Source organism: Poecile atricapillus, chromosome 5 (assembly GCF_030490865.1).
Source record: "Poecile atricapillus isolate bPoeAtr1 chromosome 5, bPoeAtr1.hap1, whole genome shotgun sequence".
Lineage (NCBI taxonomy): Eukaryota > Metazoa > Chordata > Aves > Passeriformes > Paridae > Poecile > Poecile atricapillus.
The window spans coordinates 22,839,809-22,858,507 of NC_081253.1; the positions used below are offsets into that span (position 1 = coordinate 22,839,809).

The 18,699-nt window shown below is 39.9% G+C and overlaps 1 protein-coding gene across 1 annotated transcript in view; it reads right to left on the minus strand.

Annotated features, from left to right (window-relative positions):
- Positions 1-1,364: 1,364 nt before the first annotated feature.
- The window catches only part of TTN (titin), a 240,302-nt gene continuing 222,967 nt past the window's right edge, over positions 1,365-18,699 (minus strand). The window contains exons 276-293 of the mRNA XM_058840325.1: positions 18,308-18,613; positions 17,756-18,061; positions 17,376-17,657; positions 16,503-17,096; positions 16,114-16,401; positions 15,687-15,986; positions 14,929-15,231; positions 14,348-14,650; positions 13,645-14,229; positions 13,199-13,504; positions 12,807-13,106; positions 11,992-12,567; positions 11,589-11,894; positions 10,305-10,898; positions 4,234-10,187; positions 3,992-4,145; positions 2,766-3,059; positions 1,365-2,641 (exon numbers count right to left, since the gene is read on the minus strand). Of these exons, the coding sequence (XP_058696308.1) occupies positions 2,343-2,641; positions 2,766-3,059; positions 3,992-4,145; positions 4,234-10,187; positions 10,305-10,898; positions 11,589-11,894; positions 11,992-12,567; positions 12,807-13,106; positions 13,199-13,504; positions 13,645-14,229; positions 14,348-14,650; positions 14,929-15,231; positions 15,687-15,986; positions 16,114-16,401; positions 16,503-17,096; positions 17,376-17,657; positions 17,756-18,061; positions 18,308-18,613 (12,050 nt within the window). The 3' untranslated portion in view covers positions 1,365-2,342. The remainder of the gene's footprint in view (positions 2,642-2,765; positions 3,060-3,991; positions 4,146-4,233; positions 10,188-10,304; positions 10,899-11,588; positions 11,895-11,991; positions 12,568-12,806; positions 13,107-13,198; positions 13,505-13,644; positions 14,230-14,347; positions 14,651-14,928; positions 15,232-15,686; positions 15,987-16,113; positions 16,402-16,502; positions 17,097-17,375; positions 17,658-17,755; positions 18,062-18,307; positions 18,614-18,699) is intronic.

Here is an 18,699-nt window from a genome sequence, read left to right on the forward strand (position 1 = left end):
CAGTTTGCTTCCTCTTCATTGACTGTGTGTTTTGAGATTCAGCAGAATTAGATTTCGAGACTGAGTTTCCAGTAGCCTTTGTGCTGAAGAGGCCACGGTTAAATCTGCAGATGCTATATCTCTTTCTACTGAGATGATTTAAATGTCTAGTGCGTTTTTAGTGTTAGTTTTATTATGTGCTTATGTACACAAATTACTTCAACTCAAGTTACACAAGCTAACAAGACTACCTATGCATTTTTTGTGTTATATTGAGTTTGTTGGTTGGAGTATTTTTAAACATCTAAAGAAATGAGAATTAGAAGCTTTCTTGAGTTTTATTTTCCCCTTTTTGAATGGTTTAAAGATTAAAAGACACAGCCTTTTTTACTTAGTTTTTATTCTTTTTTACTTTCCTCTCTAAGGAAGAAATACCATGCAGTCTTAAACTATTTCATATTTATAATTCCTGCTTCCATCACTTGAAAAAGTTTTGATATTATTCTGACCCAGGGCTTAGCTCTTCTGAAATCCTTATTTTTATTTTAGTCCTTGTTTTGTCCCAATTTTTTAGTTTTCCTGCATAATTTGGATAGATAGTGGTTGATAATATATAAGGTTATAGGAAATTATAAAAAAAGCATTCTACAGTCAGTCTTTTTGGAATAGGTTTTTAAACATTGTTTGCTTTATTACTTCCAATGAACTTGAGTCTTTTGGTTTTTTTAGTGTTAGTGGTATGCTGAGAATCACAGTGATGCTTCATGTTTGCTAACTAATGCTCTTGCTCCACTTCAGAGAAATTTACAGCTCCTGAAGTGTTGCATTTCTGTGAATGTTTGCTCTCAAGCTTTTTCTACAGAGTGAATTCTAGAAGCAGACTTGCTCCTTTGACCTTGATACTCCTTCCCCCATAGATAACATATGCCAAACCCCTCCCACAATCCCCCAAATGTGAAGACAGGCTTTGCTCTGACAGATATGTCAGCTGACTTGTGGAATGAAGAATCAATTAATCACCCATGGGAGGTGACAACTTGTTGGTCCAGGCAATTAGGGTCAAGTAGTCTGTATTAGTTGCAGTTGCCAGAAAAACTAGATGGTGTAGAGGAAGGCCTGGAAATAACAGAGGGATAAGCACAATGCTCAGGCATGTGCTAAAATTTATCCTTTGTCAATGAAGAACCTACAAAGAAAAAAATTTAAGTGACTTTTTCCAAGGCTGGCTGCTGGACAGGCTGTTTCTGATAGATGGCTGGATTGTCAACAGTTAACTACCTGGTTTACATTGGAGAACTGCATTTCTACCTCATCTTTCATTTCAGCCTGTAGTATAGTACAGGAACTGTAAGAACAACATAATAAATAATGAAGGAGTCACAGACTTTATGGTGCAGAAAGCATGCTTTATTTCAAATGAACAAGTCTATCTCAAGGAGGTTCAACAGCTACCAAGCTCTATTACTACATTAGGAGAACTAAAGCAAATTGAAGTGCAGGCTGGTATTTGATGTTGTAGCAACAGTTTGTTTTCAAACTGTGGTTCATTGCTTAGTTGCCTGGAAGTGACTACTGGGTGTCTAATACTACCACACAAACTCAATCACTGCACCCTAAGAACCTCCAAGATGGGGTACTGCTGCTGCACTTGAATACCTAAATAGCTTTGTTGATTAAGGGGATGGCCAGGTGATGTTACTTTTTTAAAAGCTATTCAGGCAGTCAATATGTCAGAAACAGTACACAGTGGGTGAACAAAGTGCTGGCCGCTTGCACTTTGTCCAGAAATTGTCAGTCAGGTATGAAAATTATGACATAATCAGATCCAATGTAAAACATTAAAGCAATGCTTACAGGAGGGTAATTGCAAACATCACCAATGCCTTACATTTCTGATTCAACATAAATGTTTGTGCACGTATGAAATACTGTGCACAGTATCATGTCTTAGGTGTAGGTAATCTTCAACAGGGAGCCTCTCTACCTGTTGAGGCATTCTTAGACATCAACAATGAGTTGAGGTGCAAAAATTAGTTAAATGTTGAGCAGGGTAGTAATTTTCTAGGAAACTTTCCCCTGCCAACTGTTAGTTCCAAAAGTTACGTTTCAAAATGTCATAAAATAAACGGTACAAAACTTCATAACCGTTACCTTCGGCTATATACAGTATGTACATGTCAGTGAAAAAAGTGGTTCAAATTCTTAGGTCAATCATGACTATAAGTCATAATGTATAGATCTGGACTTTGTCTCGTTCAGGTAGGTAAAAAAATATTTTTCTTTTATATTTACATATCAGATATTTCAGTCCAAAAATGAATCACTTGTAAAAATACAAGTGTAAATAATACAGATTAATCTCTCTAAGGTGATCGGATATTTATATTCACAGTGGCAGAATCAGTACCAAATTCATTCCCTAAATTCAGAGTATAAAGTCCACCATCATTCTTCTGGACATCCATGATGATCAGGGTGGTTAGATCTTCACTGGTTTCGATGTGGAATCTGCCTTGCTGGTCCTGACTGGTAATTTTTCTCCCTCTGCAGTACCATGTTATTTCAGGAGCAGGTTCACCCGAAAAGGCACATGATAGTGTGAGAACTTTTCCTTCTTCAATGCTGATATCAGATGGGAGAGCTTCAATTTTGGGTGGTACTCCTTTATAAAATAGGAGAAGAAATACCAAGTTAGTCTATTTTCACTAAGCTATCTGGCAGCTTTGCTCTGAGGACTACTTCAGGATAGCTGAAGCACTAACTCTGCTAATAATTGTAATGCTCACCTCTCAGATCTGATTTAAGCATTTTACTAGTTGAACTCTCCAGTTGAGCCATGCTAGATTTCCCCACAATACTGCTGGAGCTCATCTCTACAAAGGATTCTTTCATGGAGGACATGCTTTTGGCAGACATGCTTTCAAATTTCATTTCAGTCATGCTGCTACTGCTGAAACTGCTGAATGAAGCCTCTTGTTTAGAAGAAGCCATTTGAAAGGACTGAGAAGAAAAACTTTGGTGCATGCTTGCGTCGCCACTGGTCTTCAATACTACCTCTTTCGGAGGTTCTTCAACTAGAGCTGAGGAGCATTGCAAACATAGAAGGAAAAAGCAACAACATCGCATTAACGAACAAAGTCATGCAGTTCTGTATGGTTAATTTTACAGAAATGAAGAGGGCATACTTTGCTTTCAATGGAAAACTGCAGTGGAGTATACACTTGTTTACAATCATTAGATTCAAGGTATCCAAATCACAAGCAGTAATTTAGAAATTAAAAAATAAGCAATGAAACTTACAGTATGTATGAGCTTCAAGGAAAAGCATACATACTTAAGAAAAAACAGGTCATCACACAGTGTTTCTTATTAGAACCACTACTGGAATTAGATACTGAGAAGTTGTGTGTGTTCAGTTCATATTTGTAGAAGCTGTGAAACATTTTCAAGTTCTTAAAAACACAGAATAGTAAAATCTGTATTTCACTGCATTGTTCTGTAGCTATAAAGAGCAAAAGGAAAGTTCAATCACTGCAGCTTTGCTTTAAACCCAAACACAGTCATGCAAGGAAATCACAGCCACACCTTGATGCTAGGAACTGGGATATGGTACAGCAAATAAAATAGTAAACCCAGTTCAAATAAGTTGCCATAAAAATTTTAAGTGTGGAATGAATTTGTTTTATTGTAACACATTTTGTTTGTAAATGGGGAAAGAATTATTACCAGCACCAAGGTCTTATTAACATACTCATCCTAGAACAAATGCTCATAGCTTTCTCTTAACATGCACCTGTTGATGGAATAGAGCACCTCTGTGCCACTTTGTGAGTGTTAAAAAGATTTCTAATGCTGTTTTAGGGCTCTATATGTAATATACAAAAGAAAGATGAACTTGTTAAAATACTGAAGTCAACACTGCCAGTGGATTTTATTGTAAGTCATTTTAGTAGACACAATACAGCAAAAAGTTGTGATGATTCTGAACATGAGATCTGAAGAACAAACTTACGGAGTACAGTCAAAGATGCTGTAGCAGAACATTGCCCATGGTAATTTTTTGCCTTGACTGTGTATTTTCCAGTGTCACTCACTGCTGCATTTCGAATCTCAAGAGAATATACATTTTTAGAGCGAGATACTCTGAGGTGCGATGAAACTGCAATCTAAGGCAGAGAACAAAAATGGTTTCATTAAGGTCAATTTTATGGATAATTCTAATTTTTCAAGTAAACATATTAAATGATTACTTACAGGTTGATTATTCTTTAACCACTCAACTTCAGGAGAAGGTTCCCCAGAAACCTCACAGGTGAACAACACGTCTTGTCCTTCATTGACATTTTGAGACTTGGGCTGCATGATGAATGCTGGTTCACTGGAGTGCTCTTTAGAAAGGGTCACAATATACTGGCATTTAATAATGCCTTCGTCAGTTTTACCCTCACAGGTGAGTATACCTTCATCCTTATTACTGGCCTTTTTGATAGTTAGCGTGTGATCACTTCCAGAAACACCGTATCTGTAATCATCTGAATTTCTCAGCTCCATTCCATTCAGCACCCATTTTACGTCAGAAGCACCAGGAATACTGGCTTTCAGTGTCACTTTCTGCCCTTCAGACATTGTCATTTTAGTTGAAGAAGCTGTAATTTCTGCTTTCAATTGTTTGACATCTTCTGTAACAACTGACTTTTTAATGACTTCTTGAACTGCAGATTTCTCTTCAGTTGCCACTACTGATTTCTTCTGAGTAGAAACCATAAGTAACTCATCTTCTTTCTGAACTGTTTTATGAGATTCAGATATACCTCTTACCTGGGAATGGATATTTTTAAATACTTGGCCAGTAAACTGGAAGTTAGTTTTTGAAACACCTCCTTCCCCAATAATTTCACAGGTGTATTCTCCTTTATCAGATTCCATGAGGTCATGGATTTTGAGCTCATAAGTGCCATCTGCTGCATAATGAAACTTGAAATGATGGTCTTCTTTCAGTTTTTTACCATCCTTATACCAAGCCACTTCTCTGACACTTAAAACATTGCTTTCAACTGCACAGGATAATTTTACCTTATCTCCAAGAGTTTCTGCTTTCAGATGCTGTTTTATCTTTGGTGGAGAAGCAGTTGGCAATTGTACTTTCTCTGTTGCTACCATTTTGTCTCCAGGTGGTGATTTAGCTTTTGGGGGACTGCTGATGGGTTCAGGAGATTTCACTCGTTTAGGAGACTTAACTGGCTCTGGTGACTTTACACGAGGCTCAGGAGATTTGATCCTTGGAGGTGATGTAATTGTTTTTTCAGGAATTTTTGTTCTTTGAATGGTCAAAGTAAAATGGGCTTCCTGTCTTCCTTCAGAGTTTTCCACCACAACAGTGTAACTTCCTTCATCTGATATCTGGACGGAAGAAATTTCGAAGGTAGACTTGTACTGTGTTCGTGTTACTTGGAAGCGCCTTGAAGAAACAATAGGTTGACTTGCACGGAGCCATGTTATTGTTGGTGCTGGTTCACCATCAACATCACAGGAAAATCTTGCAGTCTCCCCTTCAGAAACTGTGATTGACCGTGGCTTTGTAAGGATTGTTGCTGGCAGAGTGCTTTTAAATGCTTTGTGAGAAGTTCTTTCTTCCAACGATTTTCTTTCAGCTGCAGTGACTTTTTCTTCAGAAGCAGCATAGTGTTCATAGGATAAAAGTGATTCTCTTGTTGCTGACACTTCTGATTTGACCTCTCTTACTGAGGAACTTGCTTCCGTTTCAGATGCTTTCTTAAACGAGGAGATTGCATATGCCTCTGTTTTTGTCAAGTCAGGTAAAATTGGCCTTGGTACTTCTTCATCTTTCCTCTGGGAAGAGTATGTAGTGTAATCTCCTCCAGTAACATCTAGTGTTGCATAATCAGAGCATTCCCCTTTGTAGTTTGTGCAAACAGCTCGGTATGTTCCACTGTCATCAATATGGCAGTCGAGAATCTCCAGAGTTAATACACCACTCGTATTGGTAAAGTGTATCTTACTGCTCTCTTGGAGCTCAATACCATTGTGGTACCACTTCACTTCGGCAGTTGGTTTTGACTGGACATTTAGAATGAACCTGGTATTATGGCCACATGGTACCCGGTGTGAGCGCATTCTCAGGGTAATGCGAGGAGCATGGTCAAGGGTGAAAGGCTGCTGAGTCAGAACTTCATATTTCCTTTCCATCGTTTTTTGAGTTTTCAGAGCAGATTTCATGGACTCATATCTGGAAAATATATCAAATCTTGCCATCCTCTCAAACCGGGAGAGAGATCTTTCACTAGACACTGGGCTAGGTGAGCGTGGTCGAGTTCTCTCTGGTGTTGGGGATCTTCTCTCACTTTCTTCAGGAGGCCGTGAGCGAGGTCGAATTAATTCAGATACAGGACGCATCAACTCAATGTAAGTTGGAGAAAGGGATCTTCTTCTCCTAAGTAATCTAGAGGGAGGTGAAAATTCCCTGTGAGCATATTGTACCATTTCTATTTCTTCTTCTTCTTCTGATGTGATCTCAGTTATTTCTCTTTCCCTCCTTCTCCTGAGTCTGCTCTTTTCTTCCTCTGCCATATATTTGAGCTCACTCCTGTATTCAGAGAGTCGCTGATCAGCGCCAACAGGCCGGAGCAATTCTTCATCCTCCCTCTCATCCATTATTCTTTGCTTTTGTTTAGGTGGTCTGTAGGCAGCCCTGTCGTGACGTTGACGAAGCTCTGCATAGCTTGTGCTGGTCTCAGCTTTAGTTGGAATGTGATAGCTTGAATACCTCAGCTCTCTTTTTCTTTCTTCCTCTGAACTGACCTGTGCTCCTGCAGTAGAATATCGAAGGGCAGACAGTTCAAAGCGTGGGGGGCTTCTACTTGGTGGGGAAGCAGAAAAGCCTAACTCCAGCTCTTCTTCAAGGCGCAGTCTTTCCTCTTCAGTTCTCTTCATGGCTAAGTAGTCATCTATCGGCATGAGCAATTCCTCATCAGACAAGTCGCCAAGCGATCGCCTTCTTGGTCTGTAGTGATATTCATACTCTGGAGATGGGGAACGCCGGCGTGCTGGTCTGACAATTTCAAGATCATCTTGTGTCAGCTTTGGTATGCGCCACTTAGGCTTGTACTGATCAGAAATGCGTGGCAGTGGCATCACATAGAATTGCTCCCACCTGGAAAGACGTATGCGTTTCTGACGTTTCTGAACAGTCCTCTCAAGTTTTCCTGGCATTTCATACTGGTCTCGCAACCTCTTGTACCACTTCATGTCTGACAGAGGCACAAAGTGTTTAATATGCTGATCTTCCTCAAGAGCAGCACGGACGTGTTTGCGAGGCTCTGGGATCTCATATGGCATACGAAGTCTCCTTTCCTCCTTCTCCTTCTTTTCTTCTTTCTGAATTTCATATTCACCTTTAACAGTCTTTGAGCTAACAGCTGGTTTATATAAGATAGCAGCTTCTCTGAGAGCCTCTTGTGCAGTTTGTGTCAGTGGAACAGCTTCAACCCCAGAAAGGATTTCTGCCATTCGTAAGGTCTTGTCAATTTGCCTTTGTACATGCTTCTCCCGCTCTTCCTCTGACTTGTACTCACGCTTGACATATTTCAAGCGTTCAACTTTTAGATAAGCCTGACAGCTTGTAGATCCAGCACTATTTGTAGCAGTAACTCTGTAGTAGCCACTGTCTTCTGGTAAAGTATCTCTGATATGCAAAGCATAATAATCTAAACCTTCATGAATTATATCAAAGTTGGGACCAAAGGATAGAGGTTGACCATCTTTCTCCCATGTCAATGTTGGTTTTGGCACACCAGATACCCTGATCTCAAAACTGACATTTTGGCCTTCTTGACATTCAGCATTTGCCAGCAGTCTTTTAAACATTGGCCTAAGTGTGGCATCTGCTGGAGGCGGATGTGGAATCACAGTCAGCTTAGCTTTACAGCTGTCTTCGCCATATTTATTGCGTGCCACAATACTGTATTCAGCATCATCCTCTTCAGTGACATTATTGATGACAAGCTGATAAAGACCTTTGTCTGATTCAAAAGTATACTTCTTATCATCATCTCCAGGTTTGATTTTTTGGCCTGATTTGTACCATGTTAAGCGAGGTTCTGGGTGAACTGTTATAGTTACTCCAAACCTGACATTTTCTCCAACATATGCAGTGCGGTTATACAAAGGCAGAGTAAATTCTGGGGGATGCTCTAACAATCTCATGGTATCAACTCGTCGTTTCACTTTTCTAACAGTTCTGCATCTGTAGTGCTCAGAAATTTCTCTCACGCCTTTAACAAAAAGTTCTGCATAAGAGCTGTCCTCACCATAATCATTTACTACCTTGCATCTGTAGGTACCATCATCTGATTTAGAAACATCTTTGACATACATGGTTGCCACACCATCTTCATATTTGATTTCGTACTTCTCATTGCTTTCCAATTGCCTCATACCAAAGTACCATGTGACTTGTGTGGACTCGTCATAGTTTTCAATCGTACATACATATTTGGCATGACCTCCTTCTTCTGCAACATTATGCTTTATCTGCCCAGCAATAGGCCCAATGTCTATTGGGGCAACTTTAACTTTTGCCACTGTTATGCCTTTCTGGGATCTAATTGCGCCTCCACAGGAAATGCGGGCTACTGACACAACTGTGTTCCACTCCTTCTTCACTAGAGTTTGATAGTAACGCCTGTGCCTCAAGGTCTTAATGGTTTTAGTGCTGGTCTTTTCCGTCTGCTGTTTTAGCCACACGTGATTAAGTGCTTCAGCAGCTGTCATCCGAGATTTTCTTTCCTTTACGAGCAGGCGATCAATGAAGTCCATGGCTTCGATGCTTATGTCTTTGAATGCTTCATCCTCAAAGCTGTATTCAGCATTTAGAATATTTTCAATAACTTGTTGGTTTGTTTCAGCAATGAAAGGGTTAAGACCACTGAGAAGTATGTATGTTAGCGCACCAACTGACCACATGTCGGTAGCTGTGCTGACCAAGTCGTGGTGATGTACTTCAGGTGCATAATATTCAGGAGAAGTGAACTGGAGTCTAAAGCCGTCTCCAGGCCTCAACTGTCTGGCTTGACCAAATTCAACAATTTTAATTACAGAGCTCCTTCTTGTGAAGTAAATAATATTGTCTGGTTTAATATCAAAATGTCCAATGCTATGACTATGTAAAAATTCTAGTGCACTACAGACCTGGCGTACATAATTTACTATTTCTCTTTCATTAAGTTCAAATGAAGCTGTGCTGATTCTTTCAAAGATGTCAACCCCGGAAATGAATTCAAAGATCATGACCAATTCTTCTAGGCTCTCAAATGATTCATGAAGATACAGGATGTTTCGGTGCCTAGCAATGTTTAGGATGGAAATTTCTTTCTTTACCAAAACTTGGTCAGCACCCTTTACTTTGACAAATTTGGCCAGGTAAGTCTTTTTTGAAACTGCCTCAACACAGCGGTGTGCAATGCCAAACTGCCCACGTCCAAGCTCTTCTGCAATCATGTATTTGTCATAGAGTTCCTTTGTAGAATAGTGAGCTGCTTTAGCTGCCGTAATTTCTCTGGTTTCATCAACTTCTTCATCATAGTTCAATACTCTGGTCTTATCTTCCTTTGTTACAATTGGATCAGTAGGTTCAGAAGGCTGACTTTGGCCAAACTTGTTCTCTGCAATTACACGGAACTGATAGGTGGTTTTACCAAATAGGTTCACCACTGTGTATCGTGTATCACGAGCTTGTGCAACACGGATCCATCGCTCTGCTGTTGTAGCACGTTTCTCAATAATGTAGTTTATGATCCTGCTTCCACCATCAGTAGCTGGTTCATTCCAGGTTAAGTTGACTGAATCCCTTGAAACGTCAGTTACCTTCAGACCTCTTGGTGGATCAGGCACATCAGCCACGTCTAATTCAACTGTTTTTTGATCGATTCCAAATCTGTTTTTGGCACAAACAATGTAAAACCCTGCATCTTTTCTGTCAACACCATTTGGGAAAACAAGAGATGTGAATGATCGTGTAACAATGACTTGGTAGTGTCCATTAGTATCAATGAGATCTTGTCCCTTCTGCCATGTGATCACAGGGGGCGGCTTGCCACTGAATGGAATCTTGATGCTCACCACTTCCCCTCGGAGGGCATGAACAGCTCCCATGCCTTCCAAATTTTTGGGCAAATGAATCTTTGCAGGAACTGGAATAGAAAGAGGAAGAAAAAACACATAACCAAAAGCACACAATAAGAGCATCAACTGTCTAAATATTCAAAATTAAAATGAATTTGTCTTGATTATCAAGACCCTTCATTCACCTTCAACATCCAGAGAGGCAGTGCCAGACACAGATCCTCCTTGGTTGGTAGCTCTAACTTGATACACCGTGGCATCATCATCTGTTACATTCGTGATGACCAGCTGGTAATATCCACCCTTGAATTCCTGTATCTTGATCTTTTCCCCATCTGGCATGATTTCTTTGCCCTGTCTGTACCACTTGACAATTGGCTTAGGATGACCAGTGACTTTGCAGACAAAGGTGGCATTAGCTTGAAATTTCACATTCAGATTCCTTAGCTCTTCCTTGAAATGTGGAGCTTTAATTGGTACATCAGATTTTGGAATGACTGGTTGGGATACCTCACTCCACTCACTTTCACCACCAAGATTTTCACATTTTACACGGAACTCATATTCAAGACCTTCAATAAGATCTTTCACAGAGTAGACTGTTTCACGAATTTCATCTGTTGTCACAGAAATCCACTTGTTTTGTTTTTTCTCACGCTTCTCAAGATAGTAGGTTCTAATCTTTGCACCACCATCACTTGCAGGTGGCTTCCATGAGACAACGCAAGAATCCTTTGTGACAGCACTTGCTACTGGCTGGCCGGGTTGTCCTGGTTTTTCTGTAAAGAATAACAAAGTTCAAAAACTGAGGTGAGCTTGCCTTACTAATTAATTACAGGGTATGCTGGTTTTGGCTGGGGTAGAGTTAGCTTACTTGCCAGTGGCTACTATGGGGCTGTGTTTTGGATTTGTGCAGAACACAAGGTTGATGATACAGAGATGTTTTTGTTGCTGAGCAGAGCTTACACAGGGCCAAGACCTTTTCTCCTTTTCACACTGCCATGCTGGTGAGGAAGCTGGGGGTGCATGGGAGGGTGGGAGGAGACACAGCCAGGGCGGGTGAGCCCAGCTGACCAAAGGGATATTCCAGACCATATGACACCATGCTCAGTATATAAAATGGGGGAAGGGGGCATAAAATGGGACATTTGAAGTGATGGCATTTGTCTTCCCAAGGCACTGTTATGTGTGATGGGCCCTGCTCTCCTGGAGATGGCTGAACACCTGTCTGCCCATGGGAAGCAGGAATTAATTCCTTGTTTTGCATTTCTGGTGCACACAGCTCTTGCTCTTTTTAATGAAACTGTCCTCATCTCAACCCAAGAGTTTTCCAGCTTTTTCCCTTCTGATGCTCTTCCTGATCCCACTGGTGGGGCAGTGACTGAACACCTGTGTGGGGCTGGGCTGCTGGCTGGGGTTAAACAAAACCACGGGGGCATAGAGACATCGATATTTTGGGCTCTACTTACCAAATGGAGGCTTTATAAAAACTACTGATGAGACCTCCAGTGCTTCACTAATGCCATACATATTCTGAGCAGAAACACGGAAATAATAGCCTGCATTTTCAGTTAGGTTAACAATTCTACAGGTTGTGCCTGAGATACTTGAAGATACAAGTTGCCATTCTGCTCCTTCCTTGGCTTCACGTTTCTCTATGATGTAATTGGTTATCATAACTCCTCCATCATCCTCTGGTGGTTTCCAGCTTATCACCACAGAATTCTTCAGTATAGACTCTATAACAATTGGCCCTACTGGTTTATCTGGTTTATCTGTACAAGAAAAAACACAAAAAAATTTGTTTATTTTTCCAGTCAATATTTGATAAAATATTTCACAAAGATTCACAAAGAAAAGCAAATTAATTACCTTGTATTTCCACATTAAGTACAGTGTCAACTGTTCCAAATGTGTTACTGAGTTGTACTTTGTACTTCCCAGCATGAGTCTTGTGCTGGACATTCTTAATAGCAAGATGAGTATACTGTTCTGTGTTCTCAATAGTAATTGTTTCTGATCCTCTCAAAGGTTTGTTGCCATGGAACCAAGTTATTGCTGGTACTGGCCGTCCAATATACACAACATGAAGGCGGAGGGTGCCACCTGCACCTGCGTAGTATTTCTCTTTCAATGGGAAGCCAGGGTGGAACTGAGGAGGAGCCTGCAATAGCAGCTTGCCACTAGTTTCAATTTCTCCAACATCATTGGTAGCCATGCAAGTGTAGAGACCTTCATCCTCCTGTTCATCTGTCATTACTGTCAGTGTATGATTGCGTCCATCAGATGACATTTTGTATTTTCTGCTTTGTACCAGCTCTTTGCCGAAGCGGTACCATTTAATATCAGGCAAAGGTCTCCCAACAATCTGGCATGTCAGCTGAGCTGCCTCACCCAGTTTAGTTGTAACATCCTGCATTTCTTTTTTTATGGCAGGTGCTTCTCCAGCTACAACAAAGAAAAAAATAATGATGATTACTATGAAATTATCCTCTATTACTATATTATTGGAAATTAATTTTCATTATACTTGATTCTCTTATACTTGAAAGACTGTCCTTTGGGACAATCATGCAAGCAAATATCATGTAAAACAAATAGGCAGCATGTTAAATGCAGCACCATGGTTTATAATGCATCAAATTGCAACAATATCACAGCAAATATGACAATGTACTTTTGCTTACATGTTAATTTCGTTTTCACTGCCATAGCGGTCCTTCGAGGTCTGCTGAGGCCAGTCTGATTTTCTGCAAAAACACGGAACTCATATTCTGTGGCCTCTAGTAAACCTCCTACTGTAAACTGCCTGTCCTTGATGCGTTCTTTATTGCATTTTTTCCAGGTGCTTTCTCCAGACTGGCGATATTCAACCCAATAGCCAAGGATCTCTTTGCCACCATCGCTTTCAGGTCGTTCCCATTCTAATGTAATGCTATCCTTAAATATAGAAGTGATCTCAATTTCTCCAGGTTGGCTTGGTTTGTCTGAAAATTAAAATAAATCCAGAAAATCAATTTTTCTCTAAATGTCATTAAGCTTCTCTTCAAAAGATCTGTTAATGTGGACATTATCTTACCGAATGGATCCTTGCATACAACTGGTTCAGAAGCAGGACTTGCTTCACCTTCACCAATGTCATTTTGAGCAATGACACGGAATTGATATTCAGCATCTGGAACAAGTCCTGTGACTGTGTACATTGTAGTGGTAATCTGTGTCTTATTATGCCGAACCCATTTTTCTGTAGATGTCTCTTTACGTTCAATATAGTAGCCAGTTACACGAGAACCACCATCATCTTTAGGTCTGGACCAGGACAAGTTGACAGAACTCTTTGTAACATCAAGCACTTCAGGTGGGTTGTTTGGAGGCTCTGGTGGATCTGTTAATAATTATAATAATAAAAAAAAGAAATAACAGTGACATAGCATTAAAATTTCTGCATATATTGTTGCTTTTTTGGATCATAATGTACTAAGTAATTTCTTTTTTTTTTTTTTTTTAGCCTAAAAGGAAACTTACTTAGTGGTGTCTTTGGTACTGCTGGTTCTTCAGATTTGAGAGATTTGCTAATACCAAAATGGTTTTCAGCAGAAACACGGAAGTGATATTCCACATTTTCTTTGAGTCCTTTCACCACTAGTGATGTCCCTTTCACTCTAGAGTCAACAGTGTACCAGGCAGTCTTCGGCACTTCTCTTCTCTCAACAATATAACCCAGGATATCTGCACCACCATCATCTGTAGGAGGTCTCCAGCTTACTCTGACAGAACGAGCTTGTATATCATCATACTCAAGTGGTCCTTCTGGTGGATTTGGAATGCCAATCACTCTGACTTTAATGTACACGGCTTTCTTGCCACACTTGTTTTCGAGTACCAAATCATAGGTGCCTGAATCTTCTCTTTCTGCATCTTTGATCACAAGTTCCGTATGAGTCTCAGAAGTTGCAATCATGGCCCTCTTGCTGATGTCCTGTCCTTCTTTCGTCCATTTGCATACTGGGATGGGCTTACCCTTAATAGGTATTGTAAGCCTGATTACTCCTCCTTGTCTCACCATGAGACCTTCTTGGTATTTTTCATCAAGTTCATAGTCAGGATATTCTGTAAACAAAAACAACGTATCATGCTATGTCCTTCTACAGATGATATCATACCTGCTTTAGGCAAAATTTTTTTTTAGGAAAGCTTTCAAGAAGAGCTAAGGCTTGAAATTTCTTACCAAGCATTTCTGTTATTTTGACTGTTCCTGGAACTTCAGCAGGTTCTCCTGGCCCACCAGCATTACAGGCTAGCACTCGGAATCTGTACTCTGCACCCTGGGGAAGATGTGTCAAGGTGTATTCCCGAATCTTGGTCGGTGTAGTATTGCATTTGGTCCATTCAAATTGATCAACCTTCTGCATCTCAATTAAGTAGCCAGTAACTTTAGAACCACCTTCATCTTCTGGTGGACTCCAAGCCAGGGAGACAGACGTTCTTGTAGTATCAGTGACTCTTGGATTCTGAGGTTTACCTGGAGGAGCTGGAAGAGAAGATCAGATAGGCAGGTGTGATTTGTTTTTATGAATATTTGAAAGATGAAATAAATGCTAACTTGCAACTTATGATCTGTAATAAGTCTATAGTGATTTAAAAAGGAAAACTTTGAATGAAAGATTTTCACTAATGTGCTCTTAATTTTCGCCAGTCAGAATGTCATTTGTTAATAAACCCAGAAAAATTTCCAAATTAGAATTAGTTCTACCATAATGTCATTCCATTTTACCATAATGTGTTTAATCTTTGTATGAAATTACTTACCAATTGGATCTCTGGCAACAGCAGACTTGGAAGGACGGCTGGGTTTCCCAGTGCCTCTGGCATTGATTGCTGTGACCCGGTGCTCATATTCCAATCCTTCAACCAACCCAGTGGAACGGTAACGAGTCATGGTGACCGGAACTTTATTTACACGGATCCATCTATCTGCTCTAACTTCTTTGCGTTCCACAATATAGCCAGTAATCTGTGAATCGCCATCATCTTCTGGAGGATACCAAGTCAATGTCATGCCATCTCGAGAGATATCAAACACTTCTGGAGTGCCAGGAGGACCAGGAATACCTGTAAAAACATGACATGGAATTAGTGAAGGAAGTGTCAGATGACTTTACACACTAATAGTATGTAACATACTGTGAATAACAACGTAATATCGATGTCTTATCGAACTCTTTTATTAACAGGTACCTACGTAATTTACAAATCAGGTCAGTGAAAAATTTCTGGTTTTGTAATGGGGTAAAGCAATTTTTCAGTACTGATGGTAGACCTGAGCAGAAAATCCAAGTTTACCATCCCTGTTCTGTGCAATACATCTATAATACCTATACAGATTTATGGATGGCATTTTTCCTCTGGAAAAGAACAAGACTACTGTGCATCATAATGTACAATTTTATCTGACCAAAGGAAGCAGCAACATCTAGAAAATTCTAGTATATGTGTGGATATTCAGGCCTGTTTAAATATATATTTTTAATTTTAAAGATAGAGAATGAACAGAAATTCAGACTTACGGATTCTGCTCTTGCATTCTATAATTTCAGACTGCAGGTAAGATCCAATTCCAAAGCGGTTTGTAGCAGCTACACGGAACACATATTCTGCACCTTCAACAAGTCTGGTGAACTTGAATGTTGTCCTGGTTACTGACTCTGAAACTGGCAGCCATCCAGGACGGTGAGCATCACGCTGTTCTACCACATACCCACTAAGGGCAGCTCCACCATCCAGCTCAGGAGGCTCCCAGGAGATGGTTACATAATTTGCATCAATTTCATCAATTCTGATAGGTCCAACAGGTGGTCCAGGCTTGTCTAGGATGGAAAAAAGATAAAAAAGAAAAGAAACTTATAAAACAGGCACAAAAAAAAGGAATCATATTTCTCATGTAAATGTCAAAATGGAGGAAGATCATAGACAATTATTTTGATGGACACTTACCAAGGATTATAACTTTTAAGGTATCGGTAACTGTTCCAGTTGTGTTCTTCAGTTCAAGTGTATACTCCCCAGTGTCATGTATGGTGGTCTCACGCACAGTTAATTTGGCCATTTTGGCAGAAGTCTCCGTTTTGATGCGTTCTGATTCTTTTAGTTTAGAACCAGCAAAGAACCAAGATACAGTTGGAGGTGGTCGTCCTTCAATTGGAATGGCTAATTCAATGGGCTTGCCAGCAGGCACGTGGATTGTCTTCTGAGGTATTCCACTGAAGTCAATTGTTGGTAGGACTAAGGAAAGCAAATAATTGATATTTTAAATACCTGTTTTATAACTATCACATTCATTTGGTGCAAGTTTGACCCTATTGTTTCCAATAATAGACACCTACCCTTTTGGTCTTGAACTGTCACTGCTGTGACAATCTCTCGTGGCTCCGACACGCCCTTCTGATTCTGTGCTCTGACCCTGAACAAGTACTGTTCGCCTTCATTGAGGGAGATTATGGTATGTTCGTAGACAGTAGGCTTCAATGTCACTACCTTCAACCATCTTTCTGTTCCAGCTTTGCTGGCCTCAATGACATAGCCAGTCAATCTGCTGCCACCATCATGCAGTGGTTTATCCCAAGCAAGTGTAACAGTTGTTTTAGTAGTGTCAATCACTTCGAGTTTTTGTGGTACCATGGGGACATCAGATACCAGTACTGCATCAGATGTTTCACAGCCTTCACCAATGCCATAAATATTTTCTGGTAGTACTCTGAAATAATACAAAGCTCCCTCCAGAAGTCCAGTAACTCTGTAAAATGTCTTGCTGCATTTGGTAGTGACAGTCTTGTAAGCTCTCATGGAAGCTTCACGTTTCTCAATTATGTAATTGTTGACTGGGGCTCCACCATCAATGACTGGAATGTCCCAAGTAAGTGTCACAGAATCTTTTGATGCTTCCTTAACTCTCACTGCAGGTGGTGGACCAGGTGTATCTAAAACAAACAAACAAAATTTTTTTCCCCTTTTGGATCCTTTCATTTTACAGTCAATGACTACTTCTGCATAAAACAAAGATGCTGGGTTTTGATTTATAAACTAGCACAGCTCCAGAAACTATGTATTTTCCTTAGGATTAGATTGTTTCTCTGACTTCTCAAGTATTCTTATGTTATTTAAAATGCAATTTTCCTTTGGAAATGAATGACACTTATTTCTGAGCGATGAGCATGCAGAGTGCTGTAATGCTCATATACAATTGTAGCAGTACTTACCATACACTTTCACAGAAATAGTTGCAGATTTTTTTCCTGATTGATTTTCAGCCTCGATGATGTATTTTCCAGCATCATACCGGTTAACTTTATCCACAATAAGCAGACTGTAGCTGTCTGTAGTATCAATAATACCTCGACTTACAAGGTCAACACCTTGCTTGCTCCATGTGATTACAGGAGCAGGTCTGCCAGATACAGAGACCATTAGGCGCAGGGAACCACCAGCTCTGACTGTAACTGTCTTCTTCAGATCATCAGCAAGCTCCAGTTCAGGTGTTTCTGATGAAGAGTATAAGAAATAAGGAATTAGTTAATCTTACAGAAGTCCTAAAGGAAAATATAGTTTCCTTAAAAGATGCATTAGGTTTTCAAATTACCTATTCTTTCCACAGGCTCTATTTCTGCTGATGATTCACTAAATTCACTCATACCATTCACATTTGTTGCAGCAACTCGGAATTGGTATTTCTGGCTTGTTTTAAGACCAGTAACCGTGAACTCAGCATTCCTCAGAGTGGCAGTTGTATGTGCTCGATACCACTGTTCACTACCTTCTTCTTTCATTTCAAGAACATAGCCTAAGAGGTCAGCACCACCGTCATATGTGGGCTTTGACCATGCTAAACTTATGCTGTGCATTGTAGTATCCACAACTCTTGGAACCGAAGGTGATGCAGGAGTGTCTGAAAAAGAAGAAAATGCATTTTATATTGGTGCAGAAAATATTTTACTGTCAAAACCAAATTCCAGACAACTAATTCTGGGAAATGCATTTAAGATGAACTATAACTTTTTTTAAGTTATTCCAATGCTATCTAGTTCAGTGAGTTTATGTGTGGTTATGGGTTTCTTAGTTGAAATGTCAATGTGAGTTTATGCTCTGTTATTATAGATAAATATTAAAATATGTTTTAAATATAGAAACTTACATGATGGTTCTTTACATAACATGTATTGTGAAGCTTCACTAGGTTCACTGTTTCCAGCAGCATTCACTGCAGTGACACGGAATTGGTACTGGCTCCCTTCCATGAGACCAGTGACTTTCAGTCTGGTGTCATAAATGGTATAATCTCTATTCACTCGTGTCCAGCGCAGACTTTTCCTTTCACGTTTGTCCACAAGATAGTCCTTAATCTCACTGCCACCATCTGATTCTGGTTTCGACCACTGAATAATGATGTGTTCCTTGCCAACACTCACTTCTTCAGGAGCACCAGGCTGTGTTGGAATGGCTATTTTTTAAAAAGATGAGAAAAAAAAGAGATTGTTCAACACATTGTTTATCCATGAGAATAATTCCACAAATTCTGATGCAGAA